We start from the raw sequence: 17,441 nt of genomic DNA, 5'->3' as shown, positions 1-17,441 counted from the left end.
TTCTGAGAAGGAAAAATGAGCCAAGTCACAATAAGCCAAATCACATGCCCCCGACAGGGCACCACTGCCTGTACCGTCTGACACCACTTAAGCTCACAAACACTGAGTATGCATCTAAATCCAGTGAACAGATGTTACAGATGCAATGGTCTATTCCTTGTTTTCCTTCCTCTCTGCTTCTCCTTCCTCCTCATAGAGTGCTGCCCCCACAGGCAAAAATACTATGAAGAACCCCAAGGGATGTCAGAACCAAAAATAGGTGCCATTTTCTGCCAGACAACTTCTAGATTTCCTTATCATGATCATCATCCCCCCTCAAAAAATTTCATGAAGTGGTTTACAGAGAAATCAAATAACTAAATGGCTCCCTGTCTCAAAGGGGTAATAATCTAAATAACATTTCACTATGTTATTCATGCCTGGCAATATATGATATTCTATTATGATGCTTATATTTTATTGTGCTATACTTAGTTCATAATGTTCAATGATTGTTAGAAAAGAATGCCTCGTTATTCCCTTTCCCCTTCTTAAGCCGCCCCCTTCAACATGCAGTGAGCCAAAGCAAAGAGAGTGTAAGGTTGTAAAACTGTGTGAATGCATGAGGGGCTAACCAAAGTAACCAAGGCTGATGAAGGACTGCAATGAAGTATATTATAGACCAGTTTACATAAGTAAGCTATAAATTAACAACTATCTCTTTGATGAGAATAAAATTGCATGAACAGTGATGAGCATGAACAGAGGGCTGCTCGAGATAACTCTGTAACATCCCTACCAGCTATCTGTACTAGTCAACGGAAGGCCCCTTCAACCAGAGGTACTTCGTCAGAGAAAGTATGCAGAATTACTCAGACAGGTAAAGAAGCTCCTCTGATCAATGGCCTCTCTCATCAGAAAATCAAGGTGGCATGAAGGGAGTAATGAAGCCTAGAATGCACTTTCCTTCTGTAAAAAGCAAGTCAATGCAAGAATGGAAATTTCCAGTCTAAGAGAAAAAGAGGGAATGAACTATACAGCAATGGAATGACCACCCAAAGAGTATAAGATAAGAAGCCGGGGGGGGGGGGAAGAAAGGTATCAATTACTGCATAATATTGTGTCCATTTAGAGTGGTCGCAAGCAATAACCATTACTTTTGTGAGTTTAATTTTATTTAAAGAAACAATTAGGGCACAGTGTAGGGATACAAGGGTGGGAGGCTGGTAAAAACTTCTGCATGGGTGACCCACATTGATAGTCTCTTCTTTCTCTCTTCATATATGATGAAGAGAGAGGTGGCAATTTCAAGCGCCATTTCTCTGGATTTCTTACTGGATGCAGGTGTTTTTAAAAAAAATCACCTCACCTCTTGGCTGGCTATTACACCAAATAGTTTCACAAATTGCTATGTGTTCCCACTAGTGACATGAATAGCAGAGACCATGTAGCAAACAGCTGCTCTAAAAAGACCACCCTGTGACAGTTCACATGTTCTTCTTATCCAACTAGTCAGGAATAATAATTAGAAATTTGGAATCTGTACTAATCAGTTTTGCAAAAAATGCATCATTTTGCCAACTATCTTTGCCAGGTAACTTTACCATTGCTACAAACTTAAGGCACAATCCTGACTGCACCTTATGCCAAAGGAGTGTTGTAAATGTGCCATAAAGCACAGTTGCGCCTCCGTGGAAAGAAGCCGCGTCAGCGCATGTAGATGCACCAACGCGTGGAGGCCAGCAGAAGCCTCCATGGCGGCTTCCTCGCTGCTGCTTGTGTCGGTGTGCCCGCACTGACACAAGCAGCAACAGTAGGCGTGGGGGGCAGCGAGGAGGCGGGAGGGGGGCGTTTCTAGGCAGGAGGAGGGCAGGCAATGGGCGGCCCCGGGGTGGGCGCGTGGGGAGCTGGGGGTGGGGCTGGGACCCGGCAGTTATGCCGGATCCCAACCCCCGTCTCCATGGAGAACGGAGCGGCTTCAAGCTGCTCAGCTCTCCTCGGACTTGCCCTACCTCTAGAGGTGGTGCAGGTCCAAGGAGACCCATTGGGGCCAGCAGCCCTTACCCAGGGGTAAGAGGAAAAGCTTCCCCTTGCCCCTGGCTGTGCCGCTGCAGCCAATGAACCTACTTTGGATGCAGTGCAAGCCTCCCGGCTTGCCTGCTCAAGCGCAGGTTTGGATTGCACCCTTAATTGTAGTTTTTCAGTTCTGAAATTAACTTTTGAGTTCCGTCCAAAGTAGTTTGTGCTTCAAGCAAAGGTATTTCCTCTGGCTTGTTTAACATTAGACAAAGAAGAAAAACACATGATGAACTGCAAAGAAAACACATCCTATTTTCTCTTACTTGTAAAACAGTCATTGTACTTCAAGCTTTTTAGGCAAAACCACAAGAGAAACTTTCTCTTAAAAAATTATAGTAATTTCTCAACAACAACAGAATGCCTGACAAGATTTCCAAATCAATTACTTGTATTTTAAAACAGCATTATCAAGAAAATTTTAGACCAGTACTTTGCCTCTACTGAAAAGCTTTTATTGTGTTGCTTCTTTTTACCATTATATTTCCGCTGAAACTGTCTCTCTTTTTAAAAGAAGGAATGGCTGGACATAGTTCAAAATGAAAAATATCTGAAAATGGGGTACAACGATAGATAATCAACAGTGACAATTATACCAATCTGAAAGTTATCCCAAAGCAGGCAAATACTACAAACTGTGTCAAAATACTTACAAACCAATCTTTTTATTCAGTAGTGGCTCCCACTGAATTGAGTGGGACCTTTTTGCAAGTCACTAAGCAGAAGACTGCACCCTGAAGATCATTAGCAAGTTTCCCTGGTTTAGTCATTCTTAGTCATTAGTAAATGTGCTTTCACATACATAGACTTTCTGAAGCAAGGAAAATATGTCATTTATGACCAAGTATTTTTATTTCTATAATTGAAGATTTATTTTGCTAGATTTTTTTAAAAAAGTAAGAACAAAATATCATATTTGTTTATTTATAGCTTTTGTCAACATTTTTAAATGCATAAAAATTAAACACTCAACCTAAAATGCAGCAAAATATAACATGATCATAAAACAAATGAACCAACTATACCCAACGTGATTCTCATTTTTCCATTGAGCATACGAGCCAAAACACATAAGATTTGATTATTATGATTGTCCATTAGTACAACAAAACTGAAGAAAATACAAGGTAGCATACGGTACTATTACCAACAAATATCAAACTTCTTAAACTTTATAATTAAGAAGTTTGGAAATCCTTTATAGGATTAATATTAGAATTCAGTCTGAAATATCAGAAATAAAATATAATTGTTGTGACTTAACCTACCTCTTTTTTTTCTCTGCCAGCTGTCTGCAGATTTCCTGCCACCGAAAATTCTGGCTACCCAGCTTTTCCTTCAAGACACTGGCATCTGCTGTTGACGATTGCTCAATAATATCTTCTCCAGTTGAGTTCAGTGTCCTGACAACAGCTTGCTGTCTCCCAATGCCATCCTGGAGGTCCTACAAGATATCATATAATCTGATAAAAATGGAGAGCAACGTCCTTCTACTCAGTCACAGGTCAAACATACTAAGATGCAAGCATAGGAGAAAACAAAGTACCAGGCATTTTTTCCTACTCTAAACAAGACAAATAGGTTCCTTTTACATTTATCTGGCTAGCCATTTTAGTCCTTCTAAAAATGAGTTTAATGTTATGTTAGACAAAGTTATATCTTTCACATCATTTGGCCTGATTTAATTACATTATGGCCATAGGCAAAGCAGTTACACACACTCCTCCATAGTCACTGTCACATTCTAAAGGTGTTTGCCTCATGCACTGGCACACTCTCATGTAACATTTTTATATCAGTAATTCATAGCCTGATTGCAGTGTTCTAACATGTACACATCTTATACATGCTTATACACACATCTATTGGTGTACAGATTTTTGCATTTTCTGTCATTGCATGGAACACCTATACAGATAAGTGATTTGAGTCAAATCTACATCCTGTGACCTGGTGATTTCACAGTGACATTGTTTTCTGTTCATGATTATTCAGTCTTGCTATGGTAAAAGTTTGGAATTGGAAAAGGGCCAAGCACATATTGAGCTTCCAATTGCCACAAGGGTTTTATTTTGTTTTATGGCTGCCATGTGCCCTGTAAAAGCCTGGACAAAGATTAAGTTCAACATAGATTTTACCATTATTACAAGTACAAAAAACATGAATATCCCTTCTGCCAGAGAACCTCAGACGCAAATTCAGCCTGTGTCCCTAGAAAGAACCACCATAGTCCATAGCCTACAAAGTATTACCAGTTTGGAAGCAAGTGAAATAGGAAACGTATCTGTGATAAACAGTTTAGGATTATTTATCTTTGACTAGTCAAAGTGACCATAGCTTCCTCCAAGAAACCGTTCCCTTGCTAATAGAATTGTATTGACCCAGGAAAGTTGGATAGGATTGGGTCCCTTTTCATTTTTCTCCATCTATTAAGCAGCTTCTCTTCAACCTCCAACAGAGGGGTTGGGCAAGGCAGGTGAAGAGAACCACCTCAGTCAATAGCACAGTCTTTTACTGGCTCAAATTTATTTCTCCAACTAGAAACAGTAGTTTTGGTTGCATCACAAGTGGAATTTCAGGCAAAAATTCTGAAAGTGTACTCTGAATAGATATATTTCAGTTTGTTAAACAGCAATACTTCATCTCTGTTTATTCCCTTCATTCAAAGCTTGCAGGACATAAGCTGTGTGTACTTGGTGTTAGGTGCCTGCCTGGAGAGCAAAGGGCCAAACCAGTAATGTGGCTATTTACAGGACTTATGGCAAGAAGCCACAGATTCACTGGCCAGGAAGTACACAAAACTTCCGGCTCGGACTCCACACCTTCGCCCAGTTAGAGTCAGGGATGTGGAGTGAGATTCAGAAGCTATTCTGGGTGAAGTTGGGGCCGAACAGCCCTGTCAGAAACGCCACTCTTTTGATTGAACCATTTAATCATCCCCCCCCCAATCAATCCACGGAGCTCAACACTCCTAATTTGGACAGAGACATGGTTGGCAACCTTCAGTCTCGAAAGAGTATGGTATAAGCCTACAGCACCCAGTATTCCCAGGCGGTCTCCCATCCAAGTACTAACCAGGCCTGACCCTACTTAGCTTCTGAAATTAGACAAGATCAGGCATGTGCAGGGTAACAGTTGCTGACATGCTGACTCCATAAATGCAAATGGTGTTTTCATGTCTCCAAAATTCAGGTGAAGCATTCCAGCTCCAACTCCTTCTGGAACAGCGTATTTGGTACCTTCTGATCATAGCCATCTCTTAAGGATTTCTTAGTTGGGGGGGGGAACCTTTTTTTTTTTAAACAAAGGGAAGGTTTCACAACAATAGTTCTCATCAACCTCATGATTAAGCTCAATTTAGGAATAAGCTAAAGGCCTTTCAAAATAATAACTGCACCTTCAGCTAGATGAGAGAACAAAGGTAGAACTCAGTAGGGATCCTCAATTAGCAATAAAGGTTGATTGAATCAACCCCACCTGCAGTCCCATGGGATTCCATGGGTAAAAAGCTTTACCCATAAAGATTCCCTCAGTCAGCACCCTTGCTGCCCAGCCCCTGCAACTCAACATTCTCAAGCTTTGCAGAATAAGGATAGGGAACTTGGTCATAATGCAACCTTGCCAAAGAACAATCAACTCCCTATTTTCCCCATGCACACATGTTACATATGCTTTAAAAAGTACTCCTGTTAACAAACTTAATTACTGGAATAAAAGCCAGAAATTTCCATAGTGATATATGCATGTTTGCTCACTTTTTAAATTAAACAGAATATAGAATCTTCTAGAACCTAGATGTTTACATGGTCTTACCTTTGATTCTGGTAAGCGTAAAGAAAATTTGCAAAGCCAAATCTATAGTAAGTTAAAATGAGTTATAAAACCTGCATTCCTTGTACAAGCTGAATGTTTTTGAGTTTGCTCCTGGTCAGGGTCATCAAATAACATATGTCAAGGGAAGGCAGACAGGAGGATTCTGAATTGCACAGTAAATATTGAGGAAGTTCAACATTTGCCTATCATGCTTGGAAGTAGTTTTCCTCTTTTTATGTGTTAATAGCACGAGGCAAAAAGTCAGGTCCAGCAATTGCCTCAATGTCTTTGTTACTTTGAGTCTTCAAAAGAGTTTGCAGTTTTTAAAATATCTTCACTGCAGTTTCCTCTTTGCTGATGCTAGTTCATTAGTCCTTTGCCTTGCTGAATTGACACTTCAGAAAGCAGTGCCTCCTGTCAAAAAATGCTGTCTCTGGAAGAGGCAGCTCAGTAAAGCATAAGTATTGGTGGACTAGGGGCAGCAATGACAACTACATCCAAATAATACAGAAGCAAAGGGCATAAATGCAGATAGTGCCAGTGGAAAAAAGGTTGGGGATTGATATATTTAATATTTATTTTAAGACTGCTACCATAACAGTTCCCAAAGTGGCAATCAACCTACAATGTAAAAAAAATCATACTACAATCATGAATAAATAACTCCTATACCAATTCTTTTTATCTAAAACCAAAATTCTGAGACTACAGCTGACTTACTTTGGCTACGTCATGCATGCAAATTCACTAGAAAAGGCAATGACACTAGGAAGTAGAAGGGACATAAAAGGAACATGCTGGCTAGACACAATCAAAACGGATACAAAGATGAACATTCAACAATTGAGAGATGTTGGGCTTGGCAGGGCAGCATGGAAAGCTCTTGCCTATAAAGTCATCAAGGGTCGAACTCAACTGAATGGATTAATGAATGAATGATTGCTTTAACTTCCAACTACAGAGAAACATCTATGAAAATGGTTAGCACCTAAACAGTACCATTGACTACATTTATCGTAATTAATCCTGTTACTGTATCAAATGAATTCATAATGATCAAATCATTTAGCATTAAATACTTCCCAGCTCAGGGCAATTTCTTTGTAACAAGTATATCAGGCTAGTATGCTTTTCCTAAATTATACCGTTGCTCATATTAATACTCAAAGCAATATGTGAGATGGAAGTATGAGGAGATTTCACATATATGAAAGAAGATTGACTCCAGTGCTCCAAACCTATCATCCACCATCCTCCATGATGCAGTGGGCAACCAGACTGCAATTAAAAATATTTTTACTTACCTCTTCGTAGGCCACCTGACCATCAATGAATCTTCTTGGTCCTACACCAGTTATTTACTGGAGTAAGTTCAAGGAGAGGCAGGGGGTATGTCAGGCTGGGAAAATGGGGATTCAGCTCCTTCATGTACTAGTGCCACTGAGATGATCCACCCCCTTCTTCCCTTGAAACACCCCTGTCCTCCCTACTCCCCCACCCTTATCCTTCCCTCCCATCTATGAATTGCCCCCTCTGCCATCATTCCTGCTTCAAGGCTGCCTCCAGGAGCCACTGGCACATTACAGGGCCTCCAGCCATTTCTGCCAGTGATACCACAATGCATGACAGCAGCATATCTGTTATGATGTCTAAGAGAACTTATAGCAGTGAATCACAAAATCCACACCCAAAAGCCCTTGATAAGTTTGGGCAGTAAATCCTGCTAAAGACTGAAATAATGCTACAATGCTGTTCTACAGAATACTTTGGGATGTTTGCCAGGGTATTTAGACATAGAGCCACTATTTTTAAATGAACGACATAATTGTCTTTCATATGTTTGAAACCATCATACTTTTTAACTTTCATCCATAGTATCACTCTTCCATGGTACAGTCTTTAAAAAACAGAAAGGAATGGTTACAACCTATATATTTTAGCAGCAATGACAGTTTGGGATTTAATATGGATGCATTATCTCCTCGGTTGTCCTTGTTTTCTTCTGTTATCTATAATGAGAAGTTAGTTTTGGGAGGTAATCTATCATGTTAGCTATGGTGTAACATGATCAGATATACAGATGTGATATCAAAGTTGTTTGCACTGGATTAACTAAGCTTAATTTAAATGGAACTGCTTCTCTTTGACTGCAGTATTTTCAGTGAAAAGCTTACACTGAACAGAATTTAAGATACAACAGTAAAGTTATAAACTTGCAGCATTTGCCTGTATGACAGGATGCAGTTGAAAGTGTTCCTGTCACAGTCTATGTTTTATTGTTATCTTTGGATGAAGACAAGCACAATCAATTAAAAAAAATGAGTTAATTAAGCAGAGGCATTTTTTTTCAAATGGTGCTCATCTTATATTTAGGAACAAAAGAGCAACTTCCCGCATATGCTAGCAGAGCAACAGAAATTATTCAAATATGAATAATAATAATCTGAGGGAATGTTTTTCAGTAGACTATACCACAATGTGTAAAATTGCATCCAAATATATGCTATAAGTAGAGGTGTTTGAAAACAGCATTATTATTTTACTCAGAGATAAGCCTTTTGTGCTCAGTAAGACTTATGGACTGATCCTGTCCTGGGCCAGCATCAGTCTCCTGCTCCATAAGGTACATCATGGCGGCTAGAAGAAAGGAGGGGCTGGTGGTGGAGGCCAGTGCAGGCAGGTGCTAAGCCTCCGTGCCAGACAGTGGACCACCAGCAGCCAGCAGCATTAATTCCCCACCAAGCTGCAGGGAGGCATTCTGGGACAGGGAAGGATAGAGGAAAGGCTGCACAAGGGCAAAAATAGGAGGAGAAAGGGCAAGTTAAGGACTGGGAAGGGGGCAGGGATGGTGATGGAGGCTGCTACCAGATCCTATCCCCCTCCAGTTCTTGAAAGCCCTCCACAGGTCTACTCGGATCTGTGCCAGCGATTGAGCTGGTCCAGATATGAGTAGACACCTAGCAGCTGCTGGGCTTGACAAATATTTCCTTACCTAAGGGAGACCTCTGGCTGCCTCTCTGGCCCCATGGGATGCAGTGACAGCCATTTCTATGCCACTGTAACTTTGGCACAGGCAGCCTCATTAAGACTGAGCTGGCATTATGTAAACCTATCTTGCTCCTCAGAAACAAACAGCTCTAGCCATAAGTACTAAAAAGATGGGGTGAATCTGATTGATTTGGGTTGATTCAAGATGATGTCTTTATAACCCAGACCATTAGTAATTAGCCTATATTATATTACACCTGGGAAGCCGGCAGACAGGCACAACATTCCAATAAATGGTATTTTAAAATATACAGCATTCAATAATCCTTTATTTTACTGATACGGGTGTAACACTTACACTGACATTTGTGATCAAAATTACTTCTAGGATGCTCCAGCACTAAGAGTGTGTGTCATAACTATTGTGCCCATGAAAGTCACTTAAAACACCTTGAGCACTGCAGGTGCTCCTTAAGTAAAATGGGTGCAGATCAGGTAGAAGCTGGCACAAAAGCTACCTAAGCTGTATCTCACAGAATTAAAGTTAGCCATTCTTATTTTTACTTTGTAGCCATTTATAATGAATTAAAAGTGGTCAGAACCATAACTTTTAATAGGAACAATTTACCACATCATGTAAAACAAACAAAAAATTGGTTCAGCGATGTTAATAGTTACTAAGAGTAAATATCACTAGTTGATTTATAGGGAGATAAATCTTCCATAATGCACTTAATTACATACCATTACATAGATGGAGTAGAAGGAAGAAAAGTCTTCCTAATCACAGATGGTGATCAGCTTATACTGGAAACAGGATTGATAGTCCTTGTATTTTATTTTAACTAATGTACTGTAACTGCAGATGGCGTTCTGATTCATATAAACATATAATTTCTCAGTGAAGCATAACAGGCTTGTAAAGGACAATTCCATGCACTTTTTCATTGCTCTTGCACAAAGAATTACCCTTTCTTAGAAACATATACAATTAACTTGATACTTTTATCTTATACCTACCTGCACAATAGTTCATACAGAGCATTAGAGCTATCACCAATGGTAATTGTAAAACAGGAAGGCATAATGAAAGCTATTTCTACTGCCATTTGCATAGTTGTACATATTTCATTCTAAAATAATAGTGATCATTTGACATCTCATTAAGCAATATTACCTCAATTTAATTCTGTTCCATTTAAGATTCTGATAGCACAATCCTATATATGTTTACTTAGAAGTCCCATTATGTTCAATGGAGCTTACTCCAAGGTAAGTGTGTATATGATTACAGACTGAACACATATTTGTTTATTTATGCATACTAGATATTAGGTCTTCATATGTCTTCTATGGTCAGTTTCAAGATTTGTCCCAGCAACTGAGGGGAGGAAGAGTCCAAGTATGCAGTCTACTCCCATCCTCTTTTGTGAATAGGAAATGTTTGCACACCTAATTCCAATATGGTAACATCACATCCCCCAACATTTCCCTCAGTGCACAGAGTCAGTTTTGTGCACTCAAAACTTCCATGCAAGTCTCAGAGCTCCAAATGATTTTGGATTATGCTGAATCTTAACCCTAACTTATCATGTGAATGCATAATGAATAACATATGTTTAACTATCCAGACACAATCTAGAACAGTGTTTCTCAAAGTGTGGGTTGAGACCCATCAAGTGGGACGTGAGCCGATTTCAGGTGGATCTCCCATCATTTCAATGTATTAGACTTGATGGTATGTAACTGCACTTGGAAAGTGTTACAGATCTGTACTATGAACAGGCTACTACAGTGGTTCTCAAACGTTTAACACCGGGATCCACTTTTTAGAATGAGAATCTGTCAGGACCCACCAGAAGTGATGGCATGACCAGAAGTGACTATTGTATTGGCAGCCTTCAGTCTCGAAAGACTATGGTATCGTGCTCTGAAAGGTGGTTCTGGCACAGCATCTAGTGTGGCTGAAAAGGCCAATCCGGGAGTGACAATCCCTTTCACACCAGGAGCAAGTGCAGTCTGTCTGTGGTCTGTCTCCCTGGCTATGGGCCTTCCTTCTTTGCCTCTTAGCCTCAGACTGTTGGCAAAATGTCTCTTCAAACTGGGAAAGGCCATGCTGCACAGCCTGCCTCCAAGCGGGCCGCTCAGAGGCCAGGGTTTCCCACTTGTTGAGGTCTACTCCTAAGGCCTTCAGATCCCTTAAAAGAATATACATAGTAGCTTGTTAAAAGTACAGGTCTGTAATATTTCCATAAATACAGTCACACACCATGGTAGCATCAAGTCTAACATATTAAAAATAAAATATTGAAATGAATGGGAACTCACCTGAAATTGGTTCGCAACCCACCTAGTGGGTTCCAACCTACAGTTTGAGAAACACTGGGCTACTACGTATGTTTTTAACAATGATGGTAAATACTTTCTCTTGGGTAAGTGTGGGTAGGATTGCAGCCTAGGATTGTTAAAAAATTTTCCTGCTTGATGATATCACTTCTAGTCATGACATCACTTTCGGTGAGTCCTGACAGATTCTCATTCTAAAAAGTGGGTCCTGGTGCTAAAAGTTTGAGAACCACTGATCTAGAGAACTTTAGAGCAGTATGTGAGAACAAGAGGAGATATGCTTTGGCATTAAGTTTGGGTGAAAAAGGCATACACACAAACCTTATTTGTCAAATCTGAAAATCAGTATATTGTTAACTGAACAATTAAAAGAAATTAATAACACAGGCCAACACACATTTCTTCCCAAACTTGATGGTGGTTTGAGATGAATTTGGGGTGCTGATTCAAAAAATGGCATCCGTTTTGCCCTATAACTAGCCTCTTTAGTGAATGGTTCTAACAGCTTCCTCATGAGGAAGCCTACATCATGGCTTCCTCATGAGGAAGCTGCTTGAACCATTCACTAATGAGGTTATACTATATCTCCAAAACTAGACGTGATAGGGCAAAACAAATGCCATTTTTTGAATCAGCACCCCAAATTCATCTCAAACCACCATCAAATTTGGGAAGTTTCTGACCCTCAATTTTGTAGGCCTGTGTAATTAATGTTTCAATTCCTAACATGTCTTGGTATATAGGTTTAGGTTTACTGTATTAGAACAACATCAATTTCCATGAATAAAATTGCATATATCCTTTTGGCACACCATCCAAAAAAAGAGAGAAGGTATTTCTTGAATAGAAATAAAATACTAATGTAGAAAAATCATTTTTTGCTGCTGAGTAGATGTCACCAAAATTCACGATGACTGTTAATACAGACCCTCTTGTGAGCTCTCTCTTATCACATAGTTAACCCATGCATATACGAGGGTCGCCCAGAAAGTAATGCACCACATTTTTTTTCTCAGCCTACAGTAATGGTACGAATGCGAAACTTTAGATATACATTATTTGAATTTTCAGGAGTGCGCACACAAATTTTTGGTTTCTTCAGACAGATAGCATAGCTGCAGCAGTGTTTCGAAATGGCGTCTGTAAGTGATGTACGTTACAAGCAGCGTGTCGTCATTGAATTTCTCACTGCGGAGAAAGAAACTGTTGGGAACATTCACAAACGTTTGTGTACAGTTTATGGAGAATCTGCAGTCGACAGAAGTACGGTTAGTCGCTGGGCATAGAGGGTGAGGCCATTAGAAGGCGGTTCGGCAGAGCTCCAAGATTTGCAGCGTTCGGGGTGGCCATCCACGGCTGTCACACCTGACAAGACGCAGCTTGCTGATGTGCTCATTCGCGAGGACTGACTAGGCAGTTGGTGCTGAAGCTGTCAATCAGCAAAGGAAGTGTGGATGCAATCATCCGTGCTCTTGATTACTCAAAAGTGTGTGCACGATGGGTTCTGCGCTGTCTTACGGTGGACCACAAATCTCTCAGAAAAAACATTTCTTCTGAGTTGCTGAAACGTTTTGAAGATGAGGGGGAAGCGTTCTTGTCCAGGATTGTGACAGGTGATGAAACCTGGGTTCACCATTTTGAGCCCGAAACAAAACGACAGTCGATGGAATGGCGTCATCCTCGATCTCCACAGAAGAAAAAATTCAAAGCAACTGCTTCTGCCGGTAAGGTCATGATCACTGTGTTTTGGGACTGTGAGGGTGTCATACTCATTGATGTGATGCCAAGAGGCAGCACCATTAATTCTGAAGCTTATGTGAAGACATTAACCAAACTCAAGAAGCGCTTCCAGTGACTTCGGCGCCATAACAACCCAGGTGAATGTTAGATTCAACATGATAACACTTGGCCTCACACAAGTTTGAGGACTTCGGAACACATCGCTAAACAGGGTTGGACTGTGTTACCCCATCCACCCTACAGCCCTGATCTAGCTCCCTCAGACTTCCACTTGTTTGGGCCATTAAAGGATGCCATTCACGGAAGACATTTTGAGGATGACGAAGAGGTGATTCGCACAGTGCAGAAATGGCTTCGTGACCAGAACAAGGAGTGGTACTGACAGGGCATACATGCCCTTGTGTCTCGCTGGAGGAAGGCCATAGAACTAGATGGAGATTATGTGGAAAAATAGGGAGTGTAGAAGAAACATCATTCTTTCTTGTGTGTAAGTTTCATTGTGTTCAATAAATAATTGTTGAAGAAAAAAAATGTGGTGCATTACTTTCTGGGCGACCCTCGTATTTCTGAACAGTTTCATGAATCTCATTTCCTGTTGCCACTGAATTATACAATATTCTCCAGTAAGCATAATGAGACACATTTTTAGTATCAAAATGATCTTTTATCTGTTTACAGTTATCAGCTAAGCATGCTCAATATATTTATTGAAAACCCCTGTAACAACATAATGAAATAATGAAAACAAGCATTTAAGGTCTGTCAGACGCACTTGCTGGCAAAACTTTCCTTTGAAAAATTCTCATTGCATTTTCTTAAATTTATGATAAGTATGGAGAGCATAAAGCAACTTAAATGTATCATACAGAAATTCTGGAAATCTGCAGCCTCAGATAAGACATCAGTTTCTACAGTTCCATCATTTGCATAATTATGTGTTTTGAATTTTCCTGTATTAATAAAGCAACATTATATTATTCAGTATCAACATCAATATTGCATTGTAGATTAGATTCCAATGTCACATTCAGGTGAAAAATAATCCCTTTTTACATTTAAAGGTACTAATTATTATACTGATTTGATTTCTGATTTAAATTAATTAGTAGTAGAATTATTCTTCACAACTGTTGCAAAACTAACTCTATAGGGAGAGAAAACAATGATTTCCAGCTCTCTTATTCCTAATTACCTAAATGCAAAGATAAATCTTTCCACATTCTTCGAAGCCTAATACCAAGTGACACTATCTAATAGATAAAGTGTATGCCCTCTTAAAATGCATTCATTTTAATCAATCTAGATTTGTTCTGGTCAGATTTGAATGAGGAAAAAAAAAAGGTGTATATACAGTCATTGCTCATTAAATGCTTAGTTTAATTATGCAATTATACTGAGTAATGATATGATTTACTTCAATTCAATAACATGTAGAGAAAGCTCAAAAAACAAAACAGAATAATGTCAAAATATCTCATTAAGGCTGCAAGCCTTTCCACACTTTACTGCTAATTTCCACCATTTCTGCTAATTCCACTATCCACACTTTGCCACTAATTGACACTAATTTCCACCATTTCCACCACTGACGCTAACGGAACTTACTTCTGAGTAGACGGGCACAGGATGGGACTCTAAAGTAATCATCCTATTTGTATTAGTTAATGTAAAAAAAATTATAGAACACACAAAAACTTTCCTAATCCTTATCAGGCTAATTTATGAAGCGTATTCTTAAACTCTCAACATCCTTCGTCTACATTATCTCTGTAGTTCTTACAATCTGCAAGGTTGGACAGCTTTATTATTCATATATATGTGAATATATATTCACATATATTATACAATATAATTTGTATTTTAGCTCATTTTTAAATGAGGTAGATTCAACTTGACCTGTGGTTTCCTCAAAATAATATTCTGAAAGTTCTGGATAGGGCTATTTTAAAAGGCCTGGATTTTACAATATTGAAAAAAATTATAGAAATCAGCTGTGTTTTCAATCCTGAAAAAAAAAAATACACACACACACACACACACACACACACACACACACACACACAATTTCTGTAACAGCATTTTTTTTTAAATTCTCACATTCTTATCCTACTTTTTAAAGCAGGATGGAAACTTTATACACTTTTAATCCAAAGAAATTTCACACTGGGCAAGAAGTATTTGTCATGCACCACTAATATTAAAAATGACTTTTGACAGGCATGAGAGATGTCCCTGTATCATTTCTTGTTACGGAAATGTCACAAAATCCTGCTCCTATTTGACAAAAAGATGGGAGACAAAAGGCCAGTGGGCATGTCATGACTGCTGCATGGAAGAGTTTTACCCAGTGGTGTAGTAGTACATTTTGAAGAGCAAGAGTTCATCATACATATATTTGCATGTTTTCTTCTCCTGTCATTTATTCTTGATTTGGAATTTACATTTCTTGGAGTGCATGGCAATAGTTTAAAACAAATGTATAAAAACTGAAATATGGGATTAAAAACATTATATATTTGGAGAGTTAGTCATGGCATTTTTTTCCTCAGGTCCAATGTGTTCACTAGGGCTTTACTCCTAGAAATTTGTATGAGATTGTGGCCATTCAGAGTCATGTTGTCACTCAGGTAGTTCCTGAGAAAGACAAAGGACCTAGATCAGTGGTTCTCACACATTTAGCACCGGGACCCACTTTTTAGAATGAGAATCTGTCAGGACCCACTGGAAGTGATGTCATGACTGGAAGTGACATCATCAAGCAGGGAAATTTTTAACAATTCTAGGCTGCATTCCTACCCACTTACCCAGGAGTAAGTCCCATTGACTATCATTGTTAAAAGAATATACATAGTAAAAGTATGTAAAAGTAAAAGCTTGTTAAAAGTACAGGTCTGTAACATTTCCCCAAATGCAGTCAATACCATGGTAGTATCAAGTCTAATATATTTAAAAAATATATATTGAAAGGAATGGGGACCCACCTGAATTTGGCTCATGACTCATGTGGTGGGTCCCAACCCACAGTTTGAGAAACACTGGCCTAGATATTAACATGCCCGTTGGCAAATTTCTTTTAACCTCCTGCTATTGCCCAATGCTTTTTCTTGGCTACAGCCCTTTGAACAAAGGTAGTTCCTCAGAACTCATTACATCACAACTCATACAGCAAGAGAAGTCCTGGAGCTCTGCTCCCTCTTGACTGTCCCCCTGATTTCACCTCACTTCTACACATGGAAGCTGTTCATGTGTAGTAGCTCACCAGACAAATTGGGTGAAGTTCCCATCCCCTTACTGTTCATTCATGAAGCAGAACCTCAGATAGCAAATCAGTGGGGAGGGCACCCATTTAACAGAAATGGCCTACTTGCAGCCACTGCTCCTCCTTTTCCTTCTACTATCTGGACAGGAAAAGAGGGGGATGGAGAGGAAGAGAGTGCTGAGCTAGAATTCGGCTCAGTACATTGGAGAGAGGGAGTAGACTGGCACATCACTAGATAAGGGGGTAGCATTTGGCATTTGCCGCCTCAGGAGTCAGGAGGTCTTGGACCAGCCCTGCTACTGTGCCACAGATTAAAAATAATAATAAATGTATGTGAAGGATTGGTGAAGTCATACTGCTCATGATACAGAGGTCCTTTGAGACAATGGCAATAAGATGCACAGAATTTCTGTAAAGCAATAACTTTATGCCCCTAATCAGTACAATTAATGACAGAAAGGACTGGGTAATTATTATATACCTCTGGAACAATATTATTCTTTTGTGACAGTTGCATGGCTATTTGGGTTTTTATTATTTGTATTATAATTCCTATCCAAAACACTCATTTTTCTCTTCTTAGAACTCAGCAAAGCATGACACCAGTTATGGCTTTAAAAAAAAAAGTCCAAGGTTCAATTAAATGCAAACGAGAATAACAACACTAACATTATTTTGCTGCTGTCCTGCATTTTGTAAGTCTCACAAGAGCTACAGCACACATCTTATATTTAAGTGCTCTTGACAATCTGTCATACACAGCTTGAAAGGCAATTCCCCCAAACTCAATTCTGATAGGGTCTTTCAGAACACTATTGGAACTTTTAAGAAGGATTCACTTCAGTGCATTCTTAAACTGAGTAAGAAAAATGTGGGAGTTCGTGAAAGTGAAAAGGGCAACAACTTTAGTGACACTACTTTGGTTTTAAAAAAGAAAAAAAGAAAACCAGGCAAATAAACCCCTTCTTGCATACAAGCATTTTTTTTAAAGGTCAAGCCAAAGCAAACAAAAATGTAAGTGCAAGAAAATGGATCACTTCTGAAATCACCAGGCAGATAATCAAATGCCTACTGAAATGAAAAATGTGAAATACATACAGCTTTTTAACAGGACAAAAACGTTATTTGTATATTAATCATTTTGCTTCATTTATCACTTTGGGACATTTTGAACAGGTACTTGGTTCTATGATAGCTAGCCTCCAGGCCCTCTTAAGCATTTGACTTTACATGGTTGACG

The 17,441-nt window shown here is 39.3% G+C and overlaps 1 protein-coding gene across 4 annotated transcripts in view; it reads right to left on the bottom strand.

Moving 5' to 3' along the window:
- Window positions 1–17,441, bottom strand: part of DMD (dystrophin) — a 1,248,719-nt gene that overhangs the window by 509,729 nt on the left and 721,549 nt on the right. For all 4 annotated transcript variants that reach the window (XM_066619666.1, XM_066619670.1, XM_066619667.1 and 1 more), the window contains one exon: window positions 3,324–3,499. In XM_066619666.1, the coding sequence (XP_066475763.1) occupies window positions 3,324–3,499 (176 nt within the window). The remainder of the gene's footprint in view (window positions 1–3,323; window positions 3,500–17,441) is intronic.

Source organism: Tiliqua scincoides, chromosome 3 (genome assembly GCF_035046505.1).
Source record: "Tiliqua scincoides isolate rTilSci1 chromosome 3, rTilSci1.hap2, whole genome shotgun sequence".
Classification (NCBI taxonomy): Eukaryota; Metazoa; Chordata; class Lepidosauria; order Squamata; family Scincidae; genus Tiliqua; species Tiliqua scincoides.
Note: the sequence above shows the minus strand (reverse complement) of the source record. Positions and strands in the feature narration are given on the sequence as shown.